Genomic DNA, 12325 nt, shown 5'->3' with positions numbered 1-12325 from the left:
GGGACCCTGGACCCTGCGTCTATTCTGACCCCTCACCAACATCCCTCCCTCCCTTCTCACTCCCTTTCTGCTCCCCTGGGCACCTGCCCCTCTACTCCCGCTTTGCCTCCCTGGCACATGCTCCTGCCCTCCACCCATCTCTGCCCCCCTGGAACAGCCCATCCCTTCTCCCCCTGCCCTCCTGGCACCTGCCCCTTTCCCCCAAACATCCTCTGCACCCTGGATCCATCCCATCACTTCACACCCCTGCTATGTCCTGGCATCCACCTCTCCCCTTCCCCTCCTCTGTGCCATGTCTCCCACCCCTCCCCTCACTCTCCTCTGCTGTCCTGACATTCACCCTTCTTACTCCCCTCAGCCCTCCTGACACCTGCCCGCTCCCCACCCTCTCTGACAAAGCCCCAAATATCAGGACTGTCCCTATAAAATGGGGACATCTGGTCACTTTATGTGGTATTGACTCATTTCTCTTGGTTTTATTTTTAGACAAACTCCAGGATGAGCTCAGTAAGTTCCATTCCCCCCAGTATCATACTGTGTGACATTGTCTCCTGCTCAGCGTGTTGGTGTTCAGGGGCGTTCTCACTCCTTTGTCTGTGTTTGATTGCAGGGTGGAGATGCACCCAGATCTACGCAGGTACTGTACATACCACTGGTGTTTTATCCATGGTGAGATCCATCTCCCCCTGGGAGTGCTCTGCTCCTTTCCCTGCGCAGAGCACTTTCCTATGACATTCAATAGGCTGGAAACAGCAATGTCACTGGGGTGGATGGAAAGGGGCAGACAAAACCCAGGTTTCTTGCAGAGCAGGGACGTGCCCCCTTTGGGAAAGGGCTGATTGGTCAGGGAATACTGCCCGTGGTGTCACCTTTCTCGGGCTGTACCTGGGCTCTGAAGGATGGACGTTCTTATCGTCCCATCATTTGCACTGAACTGCTCAGCTCTCTCTTCCCAGCGGCAGGGTTTCTGTGCTCAGACTGGGCTTTAGCTACAATTTCCTTCTAGCGTAACAGGACCAGACAGGAGCTGTTCAGTGTCCCGCTGGATCTGGGGTGAGGAAGACCCTGTCCCCACTGCAAGGGCAGACAGGTTTTTATAACCAGCTTGTGATGCTCTCCTGACCCAGTTGCAACAAATTGTGCCCCCATGGCAACTTTTCTGCCTCACAGCCATGGCTGAGGGGTGTGTGTGTATTTGTATCCAGCCTGCAGCCTGACTGTGTGTGTGCCCTGGTGCAGGCTGGGAAAGTCTGGACAGCTCCAGCAGGGATCAGAGAGCCCAGGGGCCATGCACACACATTGCAGCACCACTGGCCAAGGGGGCCATGCACTCACATTGCAGCACCACTGGCCCAGGGGGCCATGCACTCAGGGTATCCTACCGCACAGAGCTGGGAGGAAGGGGGGCACCCAGGGCAGTTACACGAACACCACTGGGGGTCCTGTTAGGGTCACCACCTCTGAGGTGCTACAAAACAGGAAATCTGCCTACTTCACTGCACTCTTGGTAGCTCTCACTCAGCCTCCTCAACTCCTCCCTTCCCTCCTTCCTGTTTCCTGTCCTTTCAGACTCCCAACAGCCAGTACTCCCAGTTCTAATAATTACAAACAGCATCTAAACACCACATTCCCTCCTCTCTTAAGAAACTCTCCCAATTAAAATAAACACTGGTGTTCTAACCATAGGAACAAATATGAAACAAGACACTATACTGTGGGCAGAAATATTACACTGAAAACACTGCAGATACTACATAACGTAGTCTCTAGTCCAGACAAGTGGTCGTCTGGGTCTGACAGGCCGTCTCTCAAGCCCCGGTTCCAGTGCAATGTCTTGTTGTGTGAATACTACAGTGAAGTCATCCAATACACACTGGGTGTTGGAATAATCTCCTCTTGGTGCACAGGCAGGTGCAAGATAAGAAGCATTCCATACCCATCCATCAGAAAACGATAGGTGTAAGGTCCCTTCTTCTCTCTGATTTTAAGAGGAGCTGTGAATTTCTGGTCCCCTTTGCGTAAAATTCCAGGGTTTTGTATTCTAATGAAGGAACCACACTCAAACTTTGGTTCCTTAGCACCCCACCACTTGTCTGGGAAAGCCTTATACTTTGTTTGGTTCCATTCAACTGTTTTTTCTCATATCATCCTCATTAGGGGCCTCAGGTCACGCGTAACAATCCAGCAATGTTCAGTTTAGTATTCATCTGTTTCCCATGTAGTAACTCTGCGCGTGATCTTTGTGTTGTGGCATGTCGGGTAGCCCGGAATGCTTGCAAGAAATCGATAATGAAGGGTGTCCACAATCGCCCTTCCAGTTCAGCTGTTTGCAAACTCTCTTTCAAACTTCTGTTAAACTGTTCAATTTCCCCATTGGCTTGAGGGTAATATAGGGATGACCTTCTGTGTAAAATGTTCCTCTTTGCTAGAAAAGTTTCAAACTCCAGGGAAGTAAATCGGCGGCCGCTTCCAGGAGCTGCACAGAGCTAGGGCAGGCACGGAGCCTGCCTTAGCCCCGAGCCCCCGCTGCGACACCGACCAGACTTTTAATGTCCCAGTCGGCGGTGCCAACCAGAGCTACCAGGGTCCCTTTTCGACCAGAAGTTCCAATCAAAAACCGGATGCCTGGCAACTCTATGGACAGGTGCCAGCCCTAGATCCTGTCCACATGGCCCAGTGATACCTTCCTGAGCCAGGTACGGGCAGCCACATGCCAGCCCAGGCCTCTGGCAGGGACACTGAGCTGCCAGCTGCCAGAGTCACTAACAGTGTTAACTCCCTCACCAGGCTTAGAGCCCCCAGGGCCTTGGGCCCAACCTCAGAACAGCTGTAAGCTGGCACCAGAGCAATGCTCGGCTGGAAGGGACCTCGAGAGGTCACCTAGTCCAACCCCCCACGCTGGGTCAGGGACTAGACTATCCCTGGCGGGGATTTGTCCAACCTGTTCTTATAAACTTCCAGTGACGGGGATCCCACAAACTCCCTTGGAACTGGGTCCAGAGCTTCACTTCCCTGAGAGTTAGGAAGTGTTCCCTCATCTCCAGACTGTTTCCCTTGCTGCAGATTGTGCCCATTGCTCCTTGGAAAGGCCCTCGCCCTGCCCGCTGGGGCACTGGCTGTGTCACCAAGGGTCGGCATCCCTGTTATTGCACTGAACAGCTGGCGGCGCTGGACTAGCGCAGGGGGGCAGTGAGGGCAGCGGGGCAGGGTCAGCTCCAGGCACCAGTGTAGCAAGCTGGTGCTTGGGGCGGCACATGGAAGGGGACGGCACGTCCAACTCTTCGGCGGTAATGCAGCACTGGGTCCCTCACTCCCCCTCGGCAGGAAGGACCTGCCGCCGAATTGCCGCCGAAGAAGCATCGTGGCGGAAGTGCCGCAGATTGCGATCGTAGCTTTTTTTTTTTTTGGCTGCTTGGGGCGGCACAAACCCTGGAGCCAGCCCTGCAGCTGGGGCCTTTCACTCCCCAGTCACTGATCTCAACCCAGGCTGACAGTCCAGTTTTCAGGGGACAGGAGCTCACATCGTAACTCACATTAACAGCAGCCTCACCGGCCACTTCCACAGGGAGGCCAAGGCCTGAACGGGCGGCAGGGATGGTTCCTCCCCAGGGAGAGGCTCCAGCAGGTGTCAGGGCTGAGCCATGTTGGCAGGATAGTGGGGGGCTTACACGGCCGCTATGTCCTAGTACCCTTGATACACAGAGCTCCAGCAGCCGGAGTGTAAACCCCACTCGTACCCTCAGCACTGAACTGACTGACACTGCCCCAAGGCTCCTCTCCTCCTGGGATTGGGGGTGAGTAAGGGGCACTGGAAGAGGAGGGTCAGGGAGCCATGTCCCCATCACTTTTACCAATGGGAGGGCTATTCCCTCCCACTTTTACCAGCTGTAAGGGTGAGAGACGATGGGGGAGGGAGCTGAGAGCAGTGGCCAGGGGTCAGGGTGTTGGGGGAAGAGGCTGTGTTAAGTTGGGCTCGGGGAGAAGGGCTGGCATGAGTGGGTAACCCCGCTTCCATCACTCCTGGGGAGAGCACCATCCTGGATCCTGATCCACGGGCACATCTGTATATTTTCCCGGTGTACAGAGCTCTCTGGGTGGAGACACTTTCATGCTCACCCAGGAACCTGTGCTGGGAGGCCCCACTGCCCAGGATGCTGAGGGCTCTCACTCCCCTGCCCTGGGGGTGAAGGCAGGGGCTCTGGGGCTGCTGTTGCCCGTCCCAGGAAGGGAATGTGGACACAGACAATGTCCCCTCTTGCACTGTGACGGGCAGATCTGGCTCCACCCTGGGCTTCAGAGCCTGAGCTCCAGCCAGAATCTGAATGTCTATGCAGCTATTTTTAATTCCAACGAGGAAGCCCCATAAGCCTGAATCTGTCCACCCCGTTCCAAGACTCGCTTCTACAGGCTGTATAGAAGAACCCAAAGTGTCTCCAGAGTCTGAGTGTGAAAGTTCCCAGTGTGTCTGACCCAGAGCTGGTTAATGAGAGCGAGGGGGGTGGCTGGCGCAGTCGTTAGATGGAGACACCTGAACTCCTGGGGCTCTTCGATGGTCTCTGTGCCCATTATCCGCTCTGGGAGATGCCCAGGTGCAGCTGCAGAGGGTCTGTGCCACTAGCAACGTCCATGGGACAAATGGCTCTTGGCAGAGTTCAGGCTGGAGCCAAGTCTCCATTTTCAGCCTGATTTGTGGGGCTGAGCTCAGGGGCCCAGGGGGCATTTGTCTGGAAAGGGCAAATTAACCAGCAGCTCTGGAGTGTTTCATAGCTGATGTCCTGAGCCTGGCCTGCCTGTAACTGCATTTCTGGGGGTGTTGACAGTCTCTCATTGCAAGTCACTGGGATTGGGGCTCCTAAGTTGACAGGTTTGCAGTGGAGCTGGTGAAATGTTTTGGACCAATAGTTTTCGTTGCAAAGATATATTTCAGGTCAACAGAAACTATTTGTGAATCCATGTTGAGTTCGCTGACTAGTTTCAATGAACAGAAAAAGCTGCTGCCTCTTCCTTTATAGCCTTTAGCTCAGTGGCTGGGCCCTCAGCTGGGAGCCTCAGGTACAATCCCCCCTTGTGATGCCATGAGGGCTTGGACTGCTGGGCTCCAGGTGTCTGATGACATCCCCCTGTGTCTAAACACTGCCATGGGCACTGGGCCAGAGCGTGGGATTGAGAAGAACTCTGCAGCCCAGTGGGTCAGGTGTCCACATGGGAGACCAGAGTCCAGCTCCTCTGCTCCAGGGACCCTGTAATTATTGATCCATAGCCCCAGTGACTGGAGTGGTTACGGCCCCTGGCACAGCACCTCTACCTGCTTCCCTGGGGCCTACCACTGCCATCACTCCCTCCCTCTGATGGCCACCCCACCCCTCACCCTCCTCTGCTGTCCTGGCTTTCGCCCTTCTTACTCCTCTCGGCCCTCCTGACACCTTTCCCTCTCCCTCTCTGACCCCTGGCACCCACCTCTTCCCTCACCCCCCTATGCCCACCCCTCCTCTAGCCCCACTCTGACCCCCAGGCACCTGCCTTTCCTCAAACCCCTCTCCTAACAACTCCCTCTACCCACCTGCCCTACCTCTCTGCTCACCCCTTTCTGCCCCCTGGTGCCCACCCCTCCCATTGCCCCCCACTCTGTCCCCTAGATTCCACTCCTCCCCTCCCCTGCCCTCCCTGTGCCTGCCCTTCTGCTCACCCCCTCAATTCCTTGGCATCTGCCCTTCCCCTTCCCCCCGCACCCTTCTGCTGCCTGCCCCTCCCTCCCTCCTCCTGCCCCCCAACACTTGACCCTCCCCTTGTCCCCTTCCTTCCTGGTGCCCATCCCCTCACCACCTTCTGCCCCACTGACCCTGCTCTCCTCTCGTCCCTCTGCCACCATCACTCATGCCACCTTCTCTTTATTTCTCACCCCTGCCCCTCCCCTCCCCCTCTGGCTCCGTGGCACCTGCACCCCTCACCACCCCTCCAGTCCCCTGCTGCCAGCTCCTCCTCTGCTCCAAGTCCCAGCTCTACCCTGGCCCCATTTGCCTCCCTGGTGCCTGCTGTTTCCTTTGTCTCCTCTGCCTGCCTGGTGCAAGTCCCTTTCCTCACCCCCCTTTGGGACCCCTAGTCTCAGCCCTTCCCCTCACCTCAGCACTGCTGCACCCCTCCCCTCCCCCTCTCCTAACCTCTGGGCCCCACCCCTCCCTTTATCCTCCCTCTGCCCCCTAGTACCCACATCTCCCTGCACACCCCTCTGTCCCCCTAGGACCTTCTCTTCCCCAAACCCCTCTCTCTGCCCCCTTCTGCTCACCTGCTCCTTCACCCCCCCATTCTGCCCCTTTTGCACCAGTGCCTGTTCATTCGCTCCCCCCTATGGTTCCACCTCCCCACTCCTCATCATCTCACCCTCTGGCAGCTCACCCTGCTCCTGATTTCCCCTGCCCCATTGGAGCTCCCCCCATTCCTTCACACCCCTCTGCCCCCTAGTGCCTGCCCCTTCCTGTGCTTCCGTGTGCCTCCTGGGGTCCATCCCGTTCTGCCCTGGTGCCCATCCCTCCCCTCAGCCCCTGCAGCCCTCTGAAACCTGTCCTGCCCTTCACACCCCCCTCTGCCCCCTGGTGCCTGCCCCATTCCTTGCCACTGCAGCCCCCTGGGGTCCATACCCTTCTGCTCTGGTGCCCACCCCTTCCCTCCCTCCTTGCAGCCCCGTGGAAGCTGCCCTTCCCTTCACACCCCTGTCCTCCCGGTCCCCCTCCCTTCCCTTATCACCCCATAGCCCTTGTGCCTGCCCCACCCCATGTCCCTCCCTCCACCCCCTCTGCTCTTGTCACCCCCCCTCCCCTCCTCTCCCAGCATCCGTCTGTCCCCTCTCTCCCCGCCTCCCCGACACTTTCCCCCCCTCCCCCGCTCTCCGCCCCTTTCCCCTCATTGTCTCCTCACAGGCAGAGGGGCCCTGACTCCCCTCAGGCAACAAACCCCCCCACAGTGATTAACGGGGACACAGGTTAATTTCCCTTTGATCCCAGTGACCAGCCCCTGCCCCCGGCCCTGACTCTGTGACTCTCTCCCCAGTGGACGTGACTCTGGATCCAGACACGGCAAATCCCAACCTCATCCTGTCTGAGGATCGGAAACGTGTGAGACTCGGAGACAAACGCCAGGATCTGCCCAACAATCCTGAGAGATTTGATCCTAGTTCCTGTGTCCTGGGCACTGAGGGGTTCGCGGGCGGGAGGCGTTACTGGGAGGTGGAGGTGGGAGACAAGATGAGATGGGACCTGGGGGTTTGTAGGGAATCTGTGCGCAGAAAGGGATGGGTCATAGCCACACCTGAGGATGGATACTGGGTTGTGAGGCTGTGGGATGGGGAATACCAGGCCAGCACCTCCCCCCCGACCTCCCTCCCCGTGAGCGTCAGGCCGAGCCGGGTGGGGATTTTCCTGGACTATAAGGCGGGCGAGGTCTCGTTTTACAACGTGACTGACAGGTCCCATCTCGTCACTTTCACCGACACCTTCTCTGGGAAGCTCCGCCCTTATTTCTGTCCTGGTCACAACGCTGGGGGTACAAACGCGGCTCCCTTAATAATCTGCCCGGTCCCAGCTCAGGCCGGAGGGAATCTCTGTCCCTGACAGTGACCCCGCGGCACAGACTGGCCCCCTCCCAGCCCTGCTGCTCTTCCCGTCCCAGTGGTGGGGGCCAGTTACTGCAGCAACTGGACTTTCTGTGCTGACCGGACGCTGCCAGTTTCCCTTTTCAACTGGAGGTTCCAGTCGAAAACTGGACACCTGGGAACCTTCAGCCCCCACCTTCCCCGTCCCCTGCCCCAGGGGTAGCAGATGGTGGGGGGTGGGGTCATTCACTCCTCTCAGAATTTTCTACCCCTGTGAAATCTCAGTGTAAAATATGAAAGAAAAAATATTTTAATTTAGAAAATATTATTGTAACAAAGTGTAAATACAAGAATATTTTAATTTACATTTCAACAGTATCTCGAAAACAAGCATCTAAATATATTTGTAGAAATGGAATTATTTATATTTTTTTATTTTCCCATCAAATCTATAGTGAAGTTTAAGGTCTCTAACTAACGTCATTTGTATTTCAATTGTGGAATTTCAAGAAATCCAAAATATTTATCTTAACAAAATAAACTATTAAATTGTCAGACTGGGTTGTTCAGTTACAATGAACATGTGTCATAAACATCACAACTACACACATGTGCAGCTGCTCTCTGTTCTCTCCCCCCCCCCTCTTTATTGTCTTAACTGGTTCTCTCTGGATGGCAGGACACACACACCCACCTCCTGCACTACACCTTTGAAAATTAATAGTTGAAAAAATGATAGAATTAATTAAGCAATATATTTAACTTAACTCACACAAGGTTATATAATAATCTTTGAACTTCTGTCAGCATTAATTCATGTGATTTTTAACTTTCTAGCTACATCTAACTGGTAATCAAGATATGACCCTTCCTTTCTTTTTCTCACATCAATTAACAAAACACAGTCCCCAACCTCAAATGCTCTCTTCCTATCGATAGAAATCTCTTCTACAATCTCTAGTTTTTAGTTTATTTTTCTTTAGACATATTATTTGCAGACAATGTACTGTCACTGTGCACTGTTGATTTCAGTGTCCTGCCAGGCTCTTCATGTTCTTGGTGATAAGGACACAACAAATGTAGTTTGATAAAGAAATAGAGAAGGGGTTGTGTTCCTTTACTCAATCATCACAAATTAACATAATTGTATTAAAGATGCTGGCACTTAGTGACACACAACATGAAATTTAGTGAAGCTTTTTGGTAAAACTTTCTTTTTGACCATAACTCAGTCGAAAGGGTGATATTTTTGTTGTCATGTGAGTTTAGAGTACAAAGAAAAGAAAGTTGCTCCAGGAAATTCATCACAATTCCTCTGGGTTCTGTCCACCACCTTCTGGAATTCTCTGTAAAAATAGTGACTGATTGATCTAATTCCTTGAAATTAGTGATTGAGACTAATTTCTTGAAGATCTAGCTGAGCAGAGTCTGAGGGGAGGCAGATTGCACGGCATTGCTAAGATTACTTTTTGTTTTAAAGGTGATGTGTGATGGACATTTTCAATGTAATAATTCAGTTTTGAAGATTTATTCACAATATGCCATCCATGGCAGTGTGCCCTAAACTTACCTTGATTATTTGAAAATAAATACCCTAAAATTATCTTTTGATGGATTAATTTGTGCTTTTTATCCAGTCTGCCGGTGTCTAAGTGGCATGAGCTGCTGAAGCTTTGTATTCTTCCTAGTTTTTAACACAGGGAAATTTTAATCTAAAAATAGATAATTTTTCCTTAAAATTTCCTTCAGAAATATCTGCATTCCTTTCCCTAGTTCTCACTGAATTATGTGTAATTACCGTGCTTCCAATCTTATTGTGTTAGTACATGGGGAAATATGTTGGCAAATAGCTTAATATACAACATGGTTTTTACTATCTTACAAGACATAAAAATGTGTTGTCACTCACAATTTACAGCATGAAGTCTCATGAAGAGATTGCAGGCAATGTTCATTTTTCAATTTCTAACTCTTAATGAGCTCCCCCATCAGTTCCTGTAACCCCTGGCTGACAGACCTCTCTGTGAATGAAGCAGCATGCAGTCTGCCAAGGAACTTCCACCAAGCGTCTTTATGACTTTTTATGGTGCATCACAACATAGCAGCAGTTACGAGGATACTCCTTCCCGCTCCCTGATTCAGACTTTTATACTGCTGCTTTCTTCTCCATGGTGAGCTAGTGGTGTCACCAGGCTCCCTACAGGTGCAAGTGATCCCCTCTGCCCTTCCAAACCCAAACTACTCAGTCTCCGCTACTCTAACTGCATCCGGTGCCCCGGGGGTTCTCAGTGACCAGGGTGCTGGCTTCCAAAGGGCTCAGTTTGTGGCTGCTAACAGCCCCCGTCACATTGCCATGATTGTGTAATTGACCATATAGTGAAAATAACACCAAATGTAAACTGTTACCTCACTATTACCTCACTATTCAATTCACAACCTAGATCTGCCAGTGTCTGCTCTGCACAGCCATGTTGATATATAATTTTACATGTCTTCTACTCCACCTCATGTGCTGTCATAGTTCTAAGGCGACTTCTTAACTATTTCGAAAAATCATCTGTAGCTGTCAGTACAAACTGGTATCGCTTCTGTGCATACTGGATAGCCTGATTAAATCTGCTCAGCATTCCCAGGGTTTAACAACCTATGTGAAAACAAGGTAGAGTTATCATTTGGATTTCCCTATGACATTTTTGATTATAATCCTTATAGTAAGCAAAAAGATATTATAATAATAGTTGATGTCTCCACACACAGTCAGAATCTACTTTTGTTTTTTTCAGACAGTCAATAGAATACAGGCCAACACTTCTGCAACTGAAAACTATCATAATATGCTTGCAGGGGCCCATGAGTATACGGCTGTGTCCTGGCTCACAATGCTCAGAGCAGCGCCAACTCCACAATGTTTGACGGGTTCTCCCACACCCCGCCTGCCCATCCCATGCACATCCATGCAGCATCGCCGACCCTCAGGCTCCAGAGGAGGGGGAAAGTGGGCAATTTAGCCCCCTTGCCCGAGAAGCCCCATGAAGTTTTTCAGGCCCCCCTGGGACGGGATCTTCTATCCGCTAAAGAGCATGAACACTCTCATGGGGCCGGGCCCCCAGAGATCTTCCGTGCAATTCGGCAGCGGGGGTCCTTACCGGAAGCACCCCACCACTCCGCCGCAGTGCCAGGTCTTCGGCAGCAATTCGGTGGTGGGGGGTCCTTCTGCCCAGGACTTTCGCTGAAGTGCCCAAAGAACCCGCAGCAGGGGAGGTCTTCACCCAGGCTCCCTGAATCTCTGGGTGGCCCTGGATCCCTGCCTGTCCGGGCTGCACTTCCGTTACAACAAGGACCGGCCACATGGCAGATGAGGCAGCTGCTGCACCTGCGAGAGAAGAGGGAGGAGCGCAAATGGTTATTGCAAGCTCCCCTTCCCCACAGCACCGACCGGAATGATCCTGACCTCTTGATGGGGGCTTCCTGGACTCTGGACTGAGCAGCTTGGGCTTGGGTCAGCGTCGGACTTCATGAGGTAGGCCACACAAGGGAGGAGGCACACCGTGATGGCAGCCCCGTGCTCTGCACCCCCGCAGGAGGCAAGGGGCGTCCTGGACCTGAGCAGGGTGAGTGTTGTGACACCCTGCCCACTCCCCCGCAGTCACCACTCCTGCCCCAGGCTGGGAAAGGGGCAGCCCCATCCCCCACTGAACAACGATGGAAAGTGTTTGCTGCCCCCTGAAGAACATCGAAAAAGAAGGAGCTACAGTTTGTGTTACTTTTAGAAAGTATTTGCTTTTGAGAGTTATTGATCCAAGAGTGCTGGGTTGTTTCCGTATTCAAAACAGTATTAATCAAGTTGATAGTCTTAGTTATATAATTTTTTCTTATGATAGTGATATTTTGCAATAGAGTGAAACTGTTAAGCGCTTACTGTTTCCAGACCATTTTTACATTATTTAAAAAAATATAGATCAGCTTACAAGGCAAGGGGGAGGGGGAGGGGATAGCAGGACATGGACCTGTTCTGGGCACCACCAAAAATTGTACAAATCTGCTGCCCCTAATGCTGGGCCAGCTCAATGGCGACTAGAAGTCGTTGCTGCACTGTGTCATCCATTAGTTCACATGTGCACTTGTTATAGCTGATTAGAGGCTTTACTGTGCAGCAATGATAAATACAGATCACGATAAACAATTAGATTGGCCAATGTTTAAAAACACTTCAGATGCATGTACTTATCATGGGGAAAGATGCAAAGTGTTTGATTTAACGGGGAACCATCTGCTCAGGTCGCTTCATTGCAGGGGTTGTAAAGTTAGGTCCAATCCAAGCAGGACATTTATCTCACATGATATCCTGTATGAATCCCCTCCTGGGGTGTCCTCACTTCTGTCCCCACCAACTGCGTCTGAGGAAGAAGGAGGCCAGTGCTAATGTGGCTGCATCCTCCAGACTTTCCAGGGTCCCACATCTTAGCTGGGAGGGGAGGGGGCTGCATGAGGGGATTAGCCCATCCCAGCTGTGGAGAGACCCATCCAGACGGGCAGGACTGTGGGCAGACCTATGACTGAGAACAGGGGGTCTCATGGGCAGTGTGAGATGTGGATGGAGAACTGGTCCAAGAGTCAGTATTTTCTGTGGCCACCAGCTGGGGGGTTCTATTGTTTTTGGTTTTGTTTTTGAAAATACAGAATTTAGGGGCAAAAGCAGCAGGTGGGATGGGGAGAAATTAAGAAACGGGAAAGTGAGGC

General features: G+C 52.3%; 1 protein-coding gene across 1 annotated transcript; it reads left to right on the top strand.

The window, feature by feature from the left end:
• The first annotated feature begins 483 nt into the window (after positions 1-483).
• On the top strand, positions 484-9194 carry LOC142045778 (E3 ubiquitin-protein ligase TRIM39-like). The gene is made up of 2 exons (XM_075060046.1): positions 484-637; positions 7045-9194. The coding sequence occupies exons 1-2, from the start codon at positions 499-501 to the stop codon at positions 7602-7604; spliced, it is 699 nt and encodes a 232-aa protein (XP_074916147.1). The 5' UTR covers positions 484-498; the 3' UTR covers positions 7605-9194.
• Positions 9195-12325: the final 3131 nt, after the last annotated feature.

This window comes from Chelonoidis abingdonii, chromosome 22 (assembly GCF_003597395.2).
Source record: "Chelonoidis abingdonii isolate Lonesome George chromosome 22, CheloAbing_2.0, whole genome shotgun sequence".
In the NCBI taxonomy this organism is placed as follows: domain Eukaryota; kingdom Metazoa; phylum Chordata; order Testudines; family Testudinidae; genus Chelonoidis; species Chelonoidis abingdonii.
Note: the sequence above shows the minus strand (reverse complement) of the source record. Positions and strands in the feature narration are given on the sequence as shown.

Bases quoted from the DNA above. Each gene is read 5' to 3' on its own strand.
- LOC142045778 (XM_075060046.1), top strand. From the start codon at position 499: ATGAGCTCAGTAAGTTCCATTCCCCCCAGTATCATACTGTGTGACATT. The intron at 638-7,044 runs GTACTGTACATA...CTCTCTCCCCAG, and splicing joins ATGCACCCAGATCTACGCAG to TGGACGTGACTCTGGATCCA.